The 19,379-nt window shown below is 38.0% G+C and overlaps 1 protein-coding gene across 3 annotated transcripts in view; it reads right to left on the reverse strand.

Annotated features, from left to right (window-relative positions):
- FSTL5 (follistatin like 5) overlaps nt 1–19,379 on the reverse strand; it is a 196,459-nt gene that overhangs the window by 10,039 nt on the left and 167,041 nt on the right. For all 3 annotated transcript variants that reach the window (XM_040971412.1, XM_040971411.1, XM_040971410.1), the window contains 3 exons: nt 17,604–17,753; nt 10,002–10,109; nt 5,851–5,975 (listed from right to left, as the gene is read on the reverse strand). In XM_040971412.1, coding sequence (XP_040827346.1) covers nt 5,851–5,975; nt 10,002–10,109; nt 17,604–17,753 — 383 coding nt within the window. The remainder of the gene's footprint in view (nt 1–5,850; nt 5,976–10,001; nt 10,110–17,603; nt 17,754–19,379) is intronic.

The following is a 19,379-nucleotide window of genomic DNA, read 5'->3' on the forward strand; positions in this document are numbered from 1 at the left end:
GTGTGGACAAACAGGGAGAAGACGGATCATAGTCATACAACTAATACATGTTTCAGAAAGTACAGGCTGGTCTGTAGTTACTTGGACATTTGGAATCCTTCACTTTGGTTAATTCATTTCTGTAAGTGGGAAAATTAGCATATTAAGATTACAGGATTAAAGTGAATAGTATGTTTCCCTCAACTGTAGCCTAGTGAGACTTTCATCTAAAAACATATTTTGACACAATTCTATATATTTTTTATCATCGCAGGTAATATTTTCCTTAAAATTTCATTGGCACATCGATGCTTTCAATTTCTTATGTGCCAGGATTTTGATGTAAGGAGATTTTTATTGCTAAAATTGCATTTCCATACACCTGGCCTGCTCGTGAATCAAGTCACAAGAGTGGAGTTATCTTGATATATGGTGAGCTACATCTAAATAATTTTTGCTTTCACAGATTTGGTAAAATATGGGGAGAATGATATACTTTACTTAAGTTTCACTTTCAGGGGATGTTTATTTTCCCTTTGAGGAGCTTTAAGGAAAGGTACATCAAATCCACCGTCTTCTTAATCATTTCCCTGCTGTTATTTATAAGAGTAAAAACATTCCACGGAGCAGCCTCTGCACTGGCAGAGTGATGGCCACTAAGAACTATTTCCGTGGATTGCACAGCTTGTATTGAGTCCATGGCCGTGGCATGGTGGATCATGACTGCATCGTGAGAGCGAAGTCCTGAGACGCTGCCGCCTCCTGGCGGTCACACGCACTCTCACACACTCAGCATCCATGGGGTTTTGCAGAACTATCAAGAGGTCCTTTCCAGGCTGTCCAAATGGAAAACTAAGCTCCCTTTCCATGACATTCACAAATGTGTTGCAGACCAGTATTCCAAGGAAGCATGGTGTGGGAAAGGACAGAGTGTTAGGAAAAGATGTTTTTAGATTTATTTATTTGTAATGCAGAGTGAGAGCGAATGAGAGAGAGCACTATTCTCTATGCTGGTACACTCCCCAGGGATGGGCCTGGCCAAGCTTGGAGCTAGGACCCCCAGCCTGGTCTCCCACTTGGACGGCAGAGGCCCACGTACTTAGCGCATGGAAAGCAGCACAGCTCAGTCCCCACACCAGTACCCCAGTGTGCTACTCACCTCAACACTGACCACAAGAATTTTTTTTTTTTTTTTTGCACACTAGCTGTCTCTACTTGAATTCTGATTCCAAGAGATAGGGGAAAGAGTTGGCAGTGACACGATTCACAAATTCTACGAAAGAGAGGTTATGAACACACCCTTGTGCATTGAATGGCACGTATTTTAAAAGGAATCTACAGGACTATTTTACTCAGAGGAAAAAAAAAAAACTTTTACATACAATGCCATATCACCCCAATGTTAGCTACTTCTCCGCCAGAAGGGTGAATATGTTCTGCTGTTTTTCTCTGTACACTGCTTTTTATTAGGATGAGGAAAAGGTCCTAGGAAAGGTTTCACCTCATTCTGCATTTGTTACAGATTACTGATCCTGGCTTTCCTGGGATCCTGCATGCAGCTTGCTCATATTTCATCGCTCTGCTTCACAGTGGCCTCCAAATAATTCTCATTTTTCTTCCCATCAATACCAAAAATAAATCATTCTCAGGAAGAATTATTGAAGATTCTTTTGAGGAAAGGCCCATGAAAAAAATTCATCAATCATTGCTTGACACCTGTCACCACCTTAGCTTTCCTCTTATTTTCTCAGCTCCTTGCTCCTATAATTTAAGCAGACAATAAAAACATTAAAAATATATGATAACATGGCATGCAGGTGCCAAAACTGTTGCTTTTCTTTCCAGTAGGAACTGCACAATAAGCTGCAATGTTTTCACATAGTACAATCAGAAATCAATGTTTAAACTTTCTTTTTTGAAGGGCATCAAAAATAAAACAATGATTCAAATGTTTACGCTTGGAGGTTTAATGCAAGAACTGTAGAAGCTACTTCTGAAAGATTCTAGACTTACAGTTATAAATTGTGAGCAAAATAGTTAAAAAATATTTTGCCTTATTTTGTAGATGCTTTAGATTAAAATATGAATCAGTGTAAGTTAGAACACCAATAATTTATTTCATTTTATTATATTAAATATACTTGAGTCTTATGAAAGCAAAACGTGTTCATTTTTAACACTCTTTAGATTTTATCCTTGTGTATATTTTTTGTAAAAATTATTCATAGAAAATTTTAGTATAAGGAATTCACATTTCTATGTTATTATAAAATATACTTTTAATCCCATAATCTCTTCTACTTTGCACATGTGATTCATGATTTATTGTCTCTAAAATTTGAGTTATTTAAAGAACTCTTTACTATTTGCAAGTGTGAAAATGAGTATGCATTTAATATTTCAGTTAATTGAAAGTGGGAATAATTTCCATTTGGAAAAACTGTATAATTTATTCACAATTTAAGGCAACTTCTGTGTAAATTAACACATTATAAAATACAAAAATATATTGTTATACATAAAATTATAGAGTGATTTAAATCCAGGTAAAGCATCTCTGTGCTATTAACACAGTTCAGGTCATTTAAATTCTCCTTCAACAACTAAAAGAGAAATTAACCAATTACAATCCTGCCATTGAAAAAGAAAGTGGAGGACGGGGGAGGCTTGTATCCTAACCCAGGACACTCCCAGATCCTCACCAAGGACTATCAGTACGGGCACCAAATGCCAAGGAGATCACAAGAAATTGGAGTGCCCTTGTAGGCCGAGAACTCTGAGGTCAACAATTCCCTATCAGATCTCCCATACCGGATGGAAGAAGCCCAGATCCTTCCTCACAGGATTTAATGTCATCGAAACAACAGCCAGGAACCCTGAGCAGTCCCCAGAAACAGAACAGTAAACTTCCTTTGGGACTCGGGAAAGGAGATTTCTTTGGTCCTTACCTAGTTCCAAATTTGGCTCCCCACCCTCTCTTGCAATGACCATCAGGGTTGCTCCAGAAATCCAAAAATTAGATCAGATAGACAGACAGAGACCAATAAGGAAAGGTTAGAACAGGTTAGAAAGGTTAGAACAGACAGGAAAAAGCTTGGACTCCCAAATACCTCACTAGGTAGGACACAAAGATCAGTTACTCCTCACTAAGGTATCGAAGATTTCTCTGCACACCCCTCCCAAAACTGTTCTGTTCCTCAGTTGTTCACATATGGCCTGTTAGAGCTGTAAGCCTGTTTGCACTATCCTAAAATCCGCATAATTCAGTAGAAACCACGCTTGAATACTATAAGCTGCTAAATATAAAAATGAAAATAGACACAAGACAGCTGAATAGTACCCTATAACCATTTTTAGATTCATAGCAGCCGGTTGTGTATAAACTAAAATTGAGATGTCAATGGAGTAGTCACAGGATGTGGTTAAGAACTTGGATTTTCTAACATATTGGTCACTCAATACCATGTCAGTTATTTTGTAAATTTCCATGTTTCTTCCTGTTGTTGAAGTTGTGCAGAGGCTTTTCATTGGAGGGGATGATATTCTGCCAGCTCTACTTTCAGACCAAGGATGGTCTCCCAATGAAACTATTGAATTTATCTGGACAATAAGATGCTAGACTCTCTGTATGGTCCATGCCCGCAATGAAGGAATCATGACTGGTTATGAACTGCACTACTGCAACATTGTGGAGGAATCTAATATGAGGGGAGGGGATCGGAAGGGGTTGAGGGAATCCCAGAGCCTATGAAACTGTGTCATAAAATGAAATAATAAAAAAATTTTAAAAAAGAAAAAAGAAAGTGTTTAAACAGAGTTTTATAAACTTTTTAAGAATCGCTTTTTACTTAGTCTTTATTTAGTGAGTCTCTAAAGTTCAGCAGGTACACAGAGATATTTGGGAACTAGAAATATAATCCACAGTTTCTCATCTTCCAGGAGATTTCATTAAGTGAAACTTCTTCAGCAAAGGCAAGAAATGAAGCTTGCTTCAGTAACCAGAGCCTCCCAGTTGCAGAATATTTTGATTCAATTAAATATAGTGAGGCGTTGGTGTATCTGGTCAACCCCAGCCCAGGGTTCCTATGACCACATGATCTTCAAATTTCACTGCAGAATGGCAGAGCAGTTACGTCAGCTGAGCACGCTGCTCATGACAGCTCGTCCCTGTAGGGGGCACTAGAATTCCTGTGACTGTCCATCACTTAATGGGTGGGACACAGAGTGTAGAGAGCACGAGGCTCTCGCTCCCAAATACTTTGAAAAGAAACACTGATTTCCCGATTTTCAAATTCTGAAGACAATTCAAGATTCTTTGAAGTGCTCAATCTCAAACATTCCGTGAGCTTCCAAGTATCACAAGAATTAGTTTGATAAACTATTGGCTCCTATTTTGATGTAGTTATGACATGTCTGTATTTATGATACGTGACTTGATGTTCTGAGCATAACTTATATTTACACGAGGAAGCCATTACAGAGCTAACGACCTAACAAACAAATCCATTTTGATTTTCTTAAATTCCTTAATCTTGATTTCCTTTACAGACTGAGTAAAAGGAGCCTGGAAACTGGAGGTGCAGAAACAAGTACTACCAACAGTGAACGGAGCATAGAAGGAGAAGATACGTGGAGAAACAGGTTAGCAAAGTTTATATTAATCACATACGTCAGCATCTTGCACAGACACTTGCACAGACACACCTTTTGCAGACACCTGTATAGTTTATGAATATTGTATACAGAAAAGCATGCTTGAGACACGTATCTTCTAAACTATTTTTTTCACATAAAGTGAACAAATTTTATACTGGAGAATTTAATACTTCAACGGTCCTTTTTTTTTTTTTTCTAATCCTTAGAAGGAGATGAAATGAACAAGCTAAAAGCAGTGCTGCCAGTGTGTCTTACGGGAGAAGCTAATTTTTATTTCTGAGCATATATGTGTGTTGTGAAAACAATTATTTAAAACAGACATTGAACTCTGAAAATATAATGACTGTGCAAGAAATAAACTGTTTTCAGCTATGAGTAATAACTATAATCTATTAATCATCCTTTTATTTTTTGCAATGTTGAACTGTATATATTCTCAAGATTGTTACAATTTCATATTTTAGATAACAATGTTTTCCAGGGAGAGCACATATAAACAGCCAAATAATGACTCATATATCAAGCTAGAGCACTCACACACATTAGCATCCACTTAAGAACATGAATCCTTTATTAGGTTCAGATGTATTCTGAACACGGCTAACAAAATATAAAATCATTTCAATTAATTAGCAAGATATAGAAACTTTAAACGACGATATGTGGAAATTCTCTCCATTTTAACAAAGTGCTTTTCTTGAGGTTTGAGATAGTAGAAACTGTTGCTTTTCTCATTTGTGAATACAAAGAGAAATGGAAAACACCAACAAGTCTTTTCACAGAGTGTACGGAGCTTATGTCAACCTACCACATTTGTAATGCAGTTTTCTATGATGCAAGAGTCTTATAAAACCATTAAATATATTATAATTATCAAGCCATGTCCAAATGAAAATCCTTTCCGTTTTAGCGGTAACAGTCTCTCACATTACTTTTTAGGAAAGAAACGAGTACGAATTGTAATGACAACTGGGACAGTACTAATCCTAACGCTAACACAAAACAATCGCAGTCTCAGCGACACTTTTAGCCATTACGATGATGACGGACAACTACAAGTGATTATTGATAAATTAAGGCTCATCAAGCAGAAGCGACAAGGTGGAACGATGTTTACATCAAACATGAGCTTTTGTTTCTCACAACTAGCCCTCATGACTTCACAAAACCATTAAATTACACTAGGATTTTAAACAGCTGGAATTTCACACCTACCTCACATGTGTGATAATGAGTGTCGTGGTGGGAATGAAGAAATCATCCACTCTGTCGAACTGCTTTCCCACTGGCTGAGTATGGATGGTGTGATGAGGCACGTTCCCGCTGGCCTGCGTGATCACCTGGACAGGACACACTTTTTAGGACTCAGAGATTCAACAGAAACCACTGTGAACTCTACTGCCATCCTCCAACGTGGTGCAATGTCACACAAACTGCACTACTAGAACCGTTTTGCTTTTTATTTAATACAGAAAGCTGTCCTATAAGTAAATAAAAAATACATGTATCTTGAACAATTCCTGTTTAAAACAGCAGATGTATACACATTTAAAATTGTTAGTTCAGTGCTTATCTTGCCTTATTTTCTCATGATGACAACATTTCATCATGAGAAAAGCAAAAAAATAATAATGCACATGCTCTCCGTGATCTAGAAACTGCCAGAAGAAACACAGTAGCTTTAAAAAGTTTTGGAGCACATACAAAAAAGTCATATTTTAAAACTTTTTAAAATGAATTCAAAATGACTTTTAGGGAGTTTTAATCAAAGGGATTTCCTCTTTCAACACTAATTGGCTTTAAGCCTTTATAGTTCGTTAAAGAAAAGTTCACTCCATTGGAACTCTTTTATTCCTCATCTCCAATTCTACTCAAAATTCTCTCGGCTCTTCCACGCCCATGTTCCCTTTCATTGTCCTTGTCACAGAACCGCTGTTCTGCGTTAACCTTTCACAAGTCCCTCCTTGCTGCCTTCGACATTTTCCTTTTTCAAATACTTTGTCCATTTGGTCACAAAATTAACTTCCTGAACTTTTGACCTTCCTTTCTCTTAGTTGAATAGCAATCCTCACGAATCACATATGTCCCTTTAGTCCTTTTGACAAAAACTCACAGTGTTTTTAATTTTTTTGTAGGATTTGCTTTTTTCAAAAAGGGTACTTCTTCATTCAAATTCGTGTGTTTTCACTGATTTCCATTGGCAATTACAATGTCCTCTGAAACTAAATTATGCTGACAGTATAGGATAATTTATGCGGGAGTTGAAAAACAAAGCAAAAGCAGAAATATCGTGAATGACTTAAGTGGCTTGGAAATCCCAGATTCGTTTCATCCACGTCTCTCTACCAGCAGGCTCTGGTTGGACAGAAGCTGCTTCCCGCTGCATTCCAAGCTCAGCGAACAAGTGCTTATCTTGTGTGTTTCCATTTTCAATGCATCTCATTTGTCAGAGCCAATTAAATGTGTCTGCTTTACCAAATGAGGTTGCCGTGTTTCCAGAGGAGTGAAGAACCAAGATACAATTTTGAAAACTTTAAAGGGCATTCCATCTATTTTATTGTGAAGCATATCAGAAAGAAAGTTATCACTGAATCTTAGACATCCATAAGGTCTACAGTAATCCAGTCAATATCAGCGGGCGCAATGGGACATGAACCGCACGAGTCTTCCTCCCTATAGGGTGTGTAGAATTGTGCAAATCACAGAAACACTTTTATGTACTGGAAATCAAAGATAATGGCTTAACCATGGCAATCATGATACTGGGTGGGAGTTTGTTGTTGTTGTTACATATGCCAGTAATGAGCTAAATCATTCATAGCCATCACACATGTAAATATTCAAATAGCACAATAATGTATATGTTAAAATCCCAGCTTTACTGATGGGATGTTTACTCATCCCAGTAAACCTATATTTGCTGAGCCTCTCCTAGGTTCTAAGACAGATCTGCCTTTCCCCAACCTCTCCTCAGTGTGGACTTTGTTCTATGTTTTTCATATTGCCAGAATTGAGTAGATCGTGATAAATTGTGAGGGAGGGAGAGAGAGAGAAGAAGACAGAGTTTTACCATCTATGGTTTGTTGTCTAAAAAGCTACAGCAGGTACAGCTGGGCCAAAGCCGAGAACCAGAGACTCAATCAGGAACCCAGACACTCCAATATGGATATGACTGCCCCAGGCAATATGTTAATCACTGTGCCTTAATGCCCGTCCCTGGGAATAACTTTTTTATAATTATAATTATTTTAATTTTGAATTTATGGTAATATTCTATAGAGTCTAGGATTCTCCCCCTCACCAAAGTTCTCACCCCTAGACTGCCATGCTGGGCCCAGTCATGGGCTTTTAGAATGCAAATTAGCAGAGAGGACATTTTGGTCTCTGTCTATAACTCTTTCTCTTCCTGCTTCCTAAATAAATGATTCTTAAAATAAATTATTTTTGTATGTTAACGTATTTTAAAACTATCAATTTGAAATGCAGAGTAACAACAGAATACAAGGAGAGGCTTTCCAACCGCTGGTTCACTCCCCAAATGTCTGAAATAACAGGTTGTCCTCGTTGGAGCTAGAACTAGGAACTCTGGCCATCCTGTGTTCCTCTCCCCGGTGTGTTAACAGGAAGCTGGATAGGAAGAGGAGCAGCTGCAACTCTCTCTTGAACTGACACTTCAATTTAGAATGCTGTTAGAGTCAATCAAAAATCCACTCTGACCACCAGTCACTAAGCTATGTTTAATCGTAACGACAACAATATTACACAAAGCTTTGTACTCCTTTTTAACAAAACTATTTTTAGGGGATTATATGACAGTGTAAGATGTTAACCTGCTGCCTGCAATACCAGCATCCCCTCTTGGTGGTTTTTGTGTCTCAGCCGTTCTACGTCTCATCCAGTTCTTTGAGAATGCACTGGGAAAGCAACAGCTCAAGCCATTGGGCTCTGTGGCTGGAAGGTGCCTTGACCTTAGGACATTCTTTACTGCTTTTTTGGGAGTATTAGCAGGGAGCTGGAATGGACTTGAACCTGCCAGCCCGAAGTAACAGCTGCATGGGATAATGGTTTTATATAGGCAGAGCCTTCACCTGGTGTACCACCACAATGTTGGTCCCAAGTTCATAAAGAAATACAAAATCTCAAATCATTTGGTGCTATTCCTCTCTTACGATTGGAATGGTAATAATTTCCCGTTTATTAAGACTGTGCTTTTTCACTACAGGAGTTTGGTTCTATCAACCCATCCTCTTGCACCTGGGAAAACAATGGCACTGTTTTGTTCTGGAACCTCCTGCTTAGCAAGCCTTAGAATATCCACTATCCTGCAATCTGAATAAATCAGGTAATAGTACCAGCTTACAACAGCCATATGGATGGCTGAGCACCACAACCAGACCCCAGGCAGGAGGAGGAAACCTCCATGCTATCCAGCTGTGATGAGGCCACTGGTACAGCATGATTGCTCCCACCTGATACCAGCACCATGGCTCAGAAGTCAAGTCACAGAGCTGTGACGTATGAATATTTTTTACCCTTGTTTGAAATATCAAGTTTTATAGAAACAAGAAAGAACAGAAACAACATGTTTTAGATGCCTCAAAAACCATCTACCCCTAATGCCGATAAATTAAAGTATCAATATGGTATGTAATTGCAATAGTCAATCACAGTTGATCTGTCACTTATGAGTAAATATTGTATTGCTGTGGAAATGCCTCAGCTACATTAAAGTCTTATCAGTGGCAAATAACTAAACTGTCATTACAGAGTAAACCGAACCTTTGTTATTGCAGGTCTCCCCCTCTCCATTGGTATCTTAAAGATCCTGAGGAAATTTGGGGGATGCAATGCTATAGTTTCAATGTGCTAACCTCAATGCTGTGGTGTTAGGAGGGGAACGTTCCAGAAGTGTCCTTGTGAATGCACTAACGCCTTCACACATGTCTTAGCTACAATGGTGAGATCTCTCAGTTATACTTTGTCAGTCTTGCCAGCCACTGTTGGGATGAGCTAAGGAGGTCCTCCATTGGCCCCACCAACCTCGGAGTCCCAGCTTCTAGTCCTGAGATCAAAACACGCCTCTGTTCTCATAAAGCAACAGAGACCTGACCAAGACAGGTGCACAATGACTGTTTCTCTAACACCTTTAGCATTGTCCTCCTTGGTCATTCTTTCTGTGTGACATTAATAAATGTGACCTATAATTTCCCCATTCAAAAAAAAAAGTAATTCAATAGCAACTTCTTTTTAATTCTCTCTCTTTCGAAATAGAGACTTGATTGACAGACAGTAAAATGTCATTGTTAAACGGACATAAATATCAAAGCAGACGTGTCATTTTCTCATCTCTACAGAGATATACTTACCTGCAGAGTGGGTGAAGTCTTATCCATGGAGCCCCAGCTTAGCACCCAGACCTGGTCGTGCGATTTGTCATAGTGCAGTTTAACTGGAACAGGATCTGTGCTCACTGCCTACAATAAGAAACGGTTGGGGAAAAAATGCATTTAGCTTGAAACATTAGTCTAAAATTAGGTTTAAAACTATGAAAGCTTGCAAGAATTTTCACGTCAGGTTAAATATTTGTTTTTCATACTAATTTTCCAAACACTTTTGATTAAGTTGAAAGCATATTCTACTTCCAGCATTTTATCGCCGAGTTCCACAATATTATTAATTTTAAACACTCATTTGTCACCTACAGAAATTTGAAGCTAAAGGGAAGGCATTTAGAAATTGAAGACATAAAAAATTAAGATGCTCGTTTTACTCAGATATTGGATTTAGGTGAGAAATACGCTTATCCAGTTAGTTATCTACCACCCTACGCCCATTTATGAGACTTGTTTATCTATAATGTTTAAATGCCAACAACATGATATATGATTGTTAACTGCAGAAATGAATTGCCTAATTTAATTTCCTTAATGAGAAATCTAAAACCACAGAAACAAAAGGAGGCACTATTTTTTACATCATGCTTGTATACTAGAGTAAATGAGCTTTTCTGCTAATATTTATAATATTTAGCATTTACTTATAAACAACACACAGAAAAAAAATATTGCTGCCAGGAAGTTATTTTACTTACCTTAATTTCAAGCTATTTATTTTAGAAGCTAATGGCTTTGGAAGGTAGTTACCTGTAGTAGTTACTCAGACACGTTTTCTAATTTTGTAACACAAAATAAATTGTATTCAATAAAACAACCTGTAGCCAATAATGAGAGACGTTCTTCCCAAAGCATAGCTGAGTATTCTAAGAGAATTCTCTAAACCCTTAATTCATTATAGAATGTTCTTCCCAGTGGACTGGTAATAGGAAAACCATAACTGCAGTTGAATATGTGAAAATTTGTATTTTAACTTGAAAGTTGGAAAATTATGCTTTCTAATGTATTTCTTCAAAAACCATGATTTTCACCTACCAAATACATATCACTTTCAAAAGCCTGATTTTCACCTACTTAAAATTCTTGATGTTGAAGCATAACTGAAAGTGATTATTGGATTCTTTTTTAAGATTTATTCTTTATTTTTATTGAAAGGCAGATTTACAGAGAGATAGAGAGAGAGAGAGAGAGAGAGAGAGAGAGAGAGAGAGAGAGAGAGAAATCTTCCGTCCGTTTGCTCCCCAAGTGGCCATAATGGCCAGAACTTATCTTATCTGGAGCCAGGAGCCAGGAGCTCCCTCCTGGTATTCCATATGGGTGCAGGGTCCCAAGGCTTTGACCATTCTCCACTGCTTTCCCAGGGCACAAGCAGGGAGCTGAATGGGAAGTGGAACAGCCTGGACAAGAACCAACTCCCACATGAGATTCTGGCGCTAAGCATGGAGGAAATCAGCCAATCAACCATTGTGCTGGCCCAACTGGACTCCAAATATTTAAAACATTGACAAATACCAACCCCTTCACATGGCACATACAACATTCTCCAGTAAAAATGTTTTTGGCATTATATCTGAGAATATATCACAATCCATCCCAAAAATATTAATAGCAGGAGCCTTTTACCTCAATTGCTTCTGATGTTACTACCTGGAGATAAAAAAAAGCTTCAAATTTCCAAACCCATTTTGAAGCTTTGAAACTACAGGATTCAAGAGGGAAAGCTAATCATTTGAGAATTTAGCAAGAGAAAAGTAAAACTGAATTATTGATCACTAAGTTGCTGCATGAATCTAGAACAACTAACACTAGCGTAAGTGTTGCTATGGTGATAACATACCTATACTGCTATGGGGACAGTTCATCTGGTGTTCTGTTTACTGTATTTGAATGAATATATTCAGTTACTCATACCTGACAAAGGAATTGATATTAATAAGTATACGAGGGGCTGGGTTAGGGTGCAGTGAGTTAAAACCTAGCTTGTAACCCCAGTATTGCAGGAGTCCTGGCTGCACCACTCCTGATTCCGCTCCTAGCCGAGTTATCTGGGAAGGCACCTGATGATAACCCTCGTACTTTGGCCCTGCAACCAACATGGGGCTCCTGGATGGGATCTCAGCTCTTGCCTTGGACCTGGACCAGGTCCAGCAATTGTATTCATCTCTCCCGGTCCCTTTCTGTCACTATTTTAAACAAATAAAGAAATATTTAAAAATAAGCACACTAATTATAAAGCAATAGGATAATTTGAGGTTTCATGTTTTTCTTCTGTATAATAATTTTGATTTATGTGTCATTAAAATAGACTATTTGTTTAAAATTAAATGACTGGGCTTTGTGCAATACCCTAGTGACTAAACCCTTGCCTTGCATGTTCCAGAATCACCAGTGCAGGGTCCCAAGGCTGTGGGCCATCCTCGACTGCTTTCCCAGGCCACAAGCAGGGAGCTGGATCAGAAAATCATTGACTTCTCTTTAAAAAATATGAATCCAAAGATCTGCAAAAGGTTTGAATATTTTGTGTTTCAGCATTCCAAGGGGCTGGTGCCTTGGAATATTCAGATGTGGTGTTTAGCTCTAAAATTTATCACATCCAAAACCAACATGCAGGTCACAATGAAGAAAATCAATATGATAGTTTGAGAAATTTTAAATCTTAGGAAATGTCTATTCATGCATTCAGGTGCAATATGGCAGGTTTCTAGCAAAAGAATCATATAATAATGCTAGACATATTTGTAAGTGAGCATTTGGGGGGATTATCTTTTCCTAACCTATTTAAATGAAAAGTAGGCAGCTTTCCACTTACACCACCAGCTTGTATAAATACGTGTTAGATTTCACAAATGTAGGTTAGGATGGTGAGTATACGCTGTGTTATATGACCATTTACTATACAGATATAACCAGATCTCCAATATTACTCCATATGCTATTTATGTACGTGAATAGATATACACTTTAAATATAAATAGATGACTTAGCCTTCGTTACATGGATCATCTTTCACATTTCATACTTTGCACACACTGCACTCTGGACACCACTGCCCACCTTGCAGTCAATATCGGTTTAATTCAAGATCATTGATATAGCTAAGACAACTGTGGAACAAGGGATTGGGAAAAATCTTTGGTTATGAGTGCACCTTTCACCAAAATATTAACTTACACTAAAAGTTCATTTCCTGTTTCTTAATTTCCATATGAGTGACAATAATATACTACTCAAAAATAAGGTTTAAAATGAAATATAATAATATAATAGTGGTTGAATTTTTAGTTATTGTAGCCTTTTTAACCCTAAAAGATGCTGATTAAAGCATTTAAAATATTTTTTAAAAATATTTATTACTCATTCAGTGGCCATTATATTCAGAACTGGGCAGGCTTCAGCCAGGAGCCAGCCTTCAGTTCTCTGGTGTAGGTGGCGGCAGCCTAGACATCTGAGCCATCTTCTGCTGCTTTTCCTGCGTCATTAGCAGGAAGCTGCATCGGAAATGCAGCTGCTGGCGCAGTGGCTGACACTCATAAATGGTGCTGGAATAGCATGTGGTGGATTTATGTCCTACACAATATCAGTCCCAAGAAATACTTTTAAAATGGTAACTATACACTTCATCTGCACTCTGGATTTATGTATTATAATGTATTAATATTAATTTATTATATATCATATATAATATAGATACACTTTCTGAACCTCTCTATTAATTGATGTGTGAATCTATCATGAAGGTGTGCAACAGCTAAAAGGATTTTACAAAGCATGCTACACTGCTCACAGACTAATTATACCAACTTCCGAGGAGATGGCTCATTTCGTAAAGATGAAAGACTTGCAGGAACCACAAAGGCACGGATCCTCAGGACTTGATGTGGGCACGAAGGGACCCAGAAGCACAGCTTGTCGATCAGCCGGACAGGCCAGCACCAGCTGGCTAATGAAGTGGACCTAATTTAAACTAACGATGTGGACTCTCGAGATGATGTGCTAATGGCTGGCGGAGCCTGCTGATGGTACTTAACAATGTTCCCACGGTGTTACTATAAGACACTTCTGCATCCAAGACGATCAGAACTAAGGTCAGCTGTTTAGTTGTTCTTTTATACGAAGAAAAAAAAAGATTCTCTATACGATATTCCCCAAAGTTTTAGAGATAAGAAAAATGATCAACGAAGTCATTTGATGTTGAAGGTGGTACAAGAAGATATTAGGTCAGTGTTGAAGTGCTGTGGATTGAGCTGCAGTCTGCAAAGGCAACAACCATCGTGGGCAGCAGTTCAAGGCTGGATACACAACTTATCCAGCTCCTGCCTCATGCACCTGGGAAAGCAGCAGAAAATGACCCGAATATCCAGGGCCCTGCCGTCCAAGTCAGAGACTTGGTGAACCAGAGGATGGAAGCCATTCTTTCTCTCTTCCTCTACGTTTCCAACAAGTAAGTTAATAAATAAATAAATTTTGTTTTAAAACAAAATATATCTTGGGTTCGACACTGTAGCCTAATGGCTAACTCCCTGCATTACATGTGCCGGGATCCTATATGGGCAGGAGTTCCTATTCCAGCTGCTCCACTTCCCATCCAGCTACCTGCCTGTGGTCTGGAAAAGCAGTCAAGGATGGCCCAAAGCCTTGGGATCCTGCACCTGTGTGGGAGGCCCAGAAGAGGCTCCAGGCTCCCAGCTTCAGATCGACTCAATTCCAGCCTTTATGGCTCTGTATATCTGCCTTACCAATAAAAATAATTAAATAAATAAATCTTTAAAAAGTATAAAATAGCATTACAAGGGTATTTGTAATTCAACTGGAAATAGCAAATTGAGAAGGTTAAAATTCACAATGTTTTGTGGATATATGTTTTAGGGTTATGAATAATTTGAAACAAGTACATAAATTTCCAAAGACAAATTCCACACATGCCACAAATTCATTGTCATTGTTTTTTCTATAAAAATACAAGAAAAAATAATATTAATGGAAAGCCCCTGTGAGAAAAATCTTCTTTTCATCATAAAGTTGAGTATGAATCATGAATCACCAGACTGCAATGATGAATACCGTAATGTTTTATGCTGTGCTTAAAATTAGATAATTATTACAAATGATGACAACTTAATAATTGGCTTTTCTAATTAATATTGGCGACTAGTAATACAAATCATAATTGTTTTCGTAAAAGGTCTGAAGGTTTGACAAGAGTCCAATTCTATAGTGACTGAAAATGTGTCAGACTGGAGGCCAAAATTTCCTACCACCATCAGAATATGACTTTGACCCGGTTTGGCTTTGTGTAAAATATTTTACATTCTTCCAGTACTTCATGGTTATAATAAGTGGCTGAAAGTAATACAATTTCTATGATTATATCCATGGCATTTGAACACTTTCTTATCAATATTTTCAACTAATTTTGAACAATGTCATTCTCCAAAGGGAGAATTATACGCACAATGAGGAAAGGCAACATTGCCTGCACTGAATATCTATTAGACAATTTACATATTCAGTAAGGGTGGATCTCTAGTCTGAGAGCTGAATTTAAAGACCAGGCTGTTTTTTCCTACAACATACTTCTAATTTTAACATTTTTTCGAAGAATAATCTCAAGCAAAATAGCTATAATTTGTGCTGGCTCATCTTGCACCTTAAGTAAAAAAAAAAAAAAAAAATCCACCAGCAGCCTGTCATGGAGCAGCTTCTAAGAGAATCAAAGTATAATAAACAGTATTTATATTCACAACAGCAATGGTAGTATTACATTGTATGTTCAGGATATAAGGATCAGTCAGATTGTTCTAGAGGTTTCCAACAGAACAATTATTCATTTTTTGATATTAGAAATTGAGTTATTAGACTGAGTAACTACCAGAAACTTGTAACCCAGAATTTCTAGTATTTCAGAAATTCCTTGTTTGTGTAACCAAATACATCTCAGCACTGAACGAATACAGGATAGGAAGATGAATAACGGGGGGCAGTGAGTGGATGGAATCATACAAAGATATTAACAATTGTTAAAGTAGCCCTACTTTTTACTTTCTCAGTATTTTTTTATTAGCTCTTAAATGTTCATTTCAAGCTAATATTGTTTCAAAAACTCTGTAAACATAACTAATGGCTCGGTTCCAGTATCTTGCAGAAATTTGAGAGTACGCAAGTCTCTTACAAGTTTTAAAAAATAAGGAAGCAAACTTCCAATCATATATCTATTTCTATATTGTATGGAATTCCACAAACGCCCATAGCAGCAAGGGCCGAGCCATTGTCAGAACTCGGTCTAGGGCTGTGACGTGGAAGGAAGGGACTCTTATCCAAGACATGATCCTCTGCATCTCAGGGTATGCATTAGCACAAAGCAAACTGGAATCAGAGGAGCCAAGACTTGAAAGTCTACTACAAATAGGAAACACTGGCATATGAGCAGCATCGTAACTGCTGAGCCAAGCAGCTGCTCCAGGATACAAACGTCTTTGATGAGCCACGAAATACTACTCTCAAATGCCATGATCTGCTATAAATGAATTCTATGCATTAATTCATCTTGTCTTTATCGTACTTTTATAACATGCATAAGGTTTTCTTTTAACTGATTATATATATCTTAAAAAGCTATGCAAAGCCTCTGAGCAAAGAAGCTACAGCTCATTGCAAGCCAAGGGCTCATTCTGCCAGGACACAAACCCTGTATGGGTTCCCCTCATTATTCTGCAGCTAAACTTCAGCAAACTGTAGAAGTTACACAATGCTAGAAACAGGCAGTGCTGAAACAGGTGGCAGTTTAAATGACAAGTGTGAGGTCAAAGAACTGCTGACACACAGACACAGCAATGCTCATCAGGCATTATTTTGTCTTGGTCACTTACCCCCTTGAATATTCATTGTTCTAAACTGGAAAATGATATTAAATAACTATTATTTGGTGATACTAACTCTTTGTTCAGAATAAAGCAAGGAATTATTCTATAACTTAATATCTATCTTAGTTATATACTAGAATATCATTAAATATTAAATATGAGTCCTTATGATAGCTATAGATACCTTTTTTTTTTTAAGGAAATCTTACTTGGTCTCAGGGCCTTTCCTTGATTTGGACTGCATAGGCAGCTGGGAGGCTGACCTATGCAGAAGCAGTTCTGTTAATAATTCAATTTTTAAAGACCTGCTTAAAATTTTTTAAGAGGCAGATTTATAGAGGGAAGGAGAGGCAGAAAGAAAGCTTCTCCATCAGCTGGTTGACTCCCCAAATGGCTGCAAGGACTGGAACTGAGCCTAACCAAAGGCTAGGAGCCAGGAGCCTCCTCTGCTCTCCCATGTGGGAACAGGGCTCCAAACACTTAAGGCACCCTCTGCAGCTTTCCCAGGCCTCCAACAGAGAAATGGATCGGAAGAGGAACAGCTGGGACATGGGCCCAACAGCCATGTGGGATGCCAATGCCACAGGAGGAGGGATAGCTTGCTATGCCACAGGGCCGGGCCCCTATGTTCCTAACTGTTGAAGGCATAGTGAACTACTTTCCCAATTTCAAACGACATGGAACAGTTACTTTCAGAGGCAGACATCATCCATACCTGCACGACTTTTTGGGACTGCACGTCAACGATGAGGACTCTGTCCAAAGTAGGCTGTGCCACATAAATGAACTTGTCCTTCACATTCACAGCTGAGGCCCACACACACCTCTGAACTTCGTCCTTCTCAGCTTTGGGACAGACTTCTTCCTGCAACGTAAAAAAACAGGAAATGAAATCCACAGAGTGAATCACACACCTATACACGCATAAATATGTGTATACATGTGTGAGCGTGTATGTGTACATAAATACACACAGCTAAATTACCTTTGCTGTTTTACAACCATCAGGGTCAAATGTGACATACATATACAAATATGACATATGTGACATATATAGAATATATATGTATATAAAACAGAATGCAGTTGATATGTAAGTTCGTTAGAGATGCATAATTCAATGCAAATGATATTTAAAGTTTAATTTTCAGAGCCTTAGGTACATACTTTTTCACATTAACTACACTTGTTTCCTTGTTGTTGTTATTTGTCTAACTCAGTTACTTCAGAAATACTTAAGAATCTGACTATTCTTCCCCACTGTACTCAGCTGCTCCGAGCACTGGCGGCTAACCCCAAGGCACATTTACTTCTTTCCAAAGCCTGCTGATTCCCTGAAAGAGAAAGCAGCAGTCTTGCAATTCGTAATGATTTACAAACTTAGAGAAATTGTAGATGATATTTTATAATTTTTCAGTCTGTCTAAAGTCTCCCTTACCTTAAACTAAGTAATTTGAAAACCTTATCATGTGAAAAAGACGATGATTAATAAGGGACAAACCATATTATCTGTTCTCTCTTTTCTTGTGATTTGTTGATAGGACATGCTTGAAGGGATACATAAACCTTTTTCATTAATACTGAGAGACATCATTAATAAAAGTACATGAACAATGCCAGTTAGCCAAAGGCTTTTGTTTACGCAGTATTCTATTGGTTTGGGCAAACAACCAACCCAATGTTTTATCAGGCTTATTATTTAGAATTGATAATTATAACTCATAATCATAAACTAATATGTCATTGATTTATACACTCCAGTCATTATTTTGCTAAAGTAGAATGTTCTTTATTCTCTAATTTGTATAAAAATAGTTTTCTTAAGAGACCCCACCCCATATATATATAGTATATGTATATACACATATATTTGTGTATAATGATCACTAGCCAAGATCAACATTTTCCTGACCAACACTGCTAACCACTAATTTTATTTGAACATAGAACTTACAGCACATTAAGCCACAGTATGACATTTAGTATTTACACTGAACACCAAAAAATGTAAAAATCTCTGGAGGTGTTTTTGATTTTCAAAAATTTGGAAAAGAACATAAAGATCAGAGTATTTTGGAACGAAACACGCAGTGCGTGGCTTGCTGCTGTATTCCTCGGAATGCAAATCTAATTCGAGAAAAATCCTAACACAGGCACTCATGAGTAAGAGCCAGTCCAGCATTGTTGGGGTCAGAAATTTACATCAATGGCATCCGTCACAGCACAGGTTGCTCCATGGGAAAACACACTATGCACTCGGGGAATGCATGTGTTCAATCATCTCTGGATTGTGACGTGAACTCACTGAATTCACCGGACATGGCATGAGATACCCTGCAGATCCACCTGAGCAGCATGCCCGTCAGCCTTCTGGAGGCAGAGGAACCAGAGGCTGTCTTGAACCGACACAGTACTCAGCTTTAATCCACTGAGTTCCACAAAAACAATGTTTTCGACACCAGACTTTGCTTCAGAAATACTCCGAATGCAC

Source organism: Ochotona curzoniae, unplaced genomic scaffold (genome assembly GCF_017591425.1).
Source record: "Ochotona curzoniae isolate NIBS_2020 unplaced genomic scaffold, NIBS_Ocur_1.0 contig_21, whole genome shotgun sequence".
Classification (NCBI taxonomy): domain Eukaryota; kingdom Metazoa; phylum Chordata; class Mammalia; order Lagomorpha; family Ochotonidae; genus Ochotona; species Ochotona curzoniae.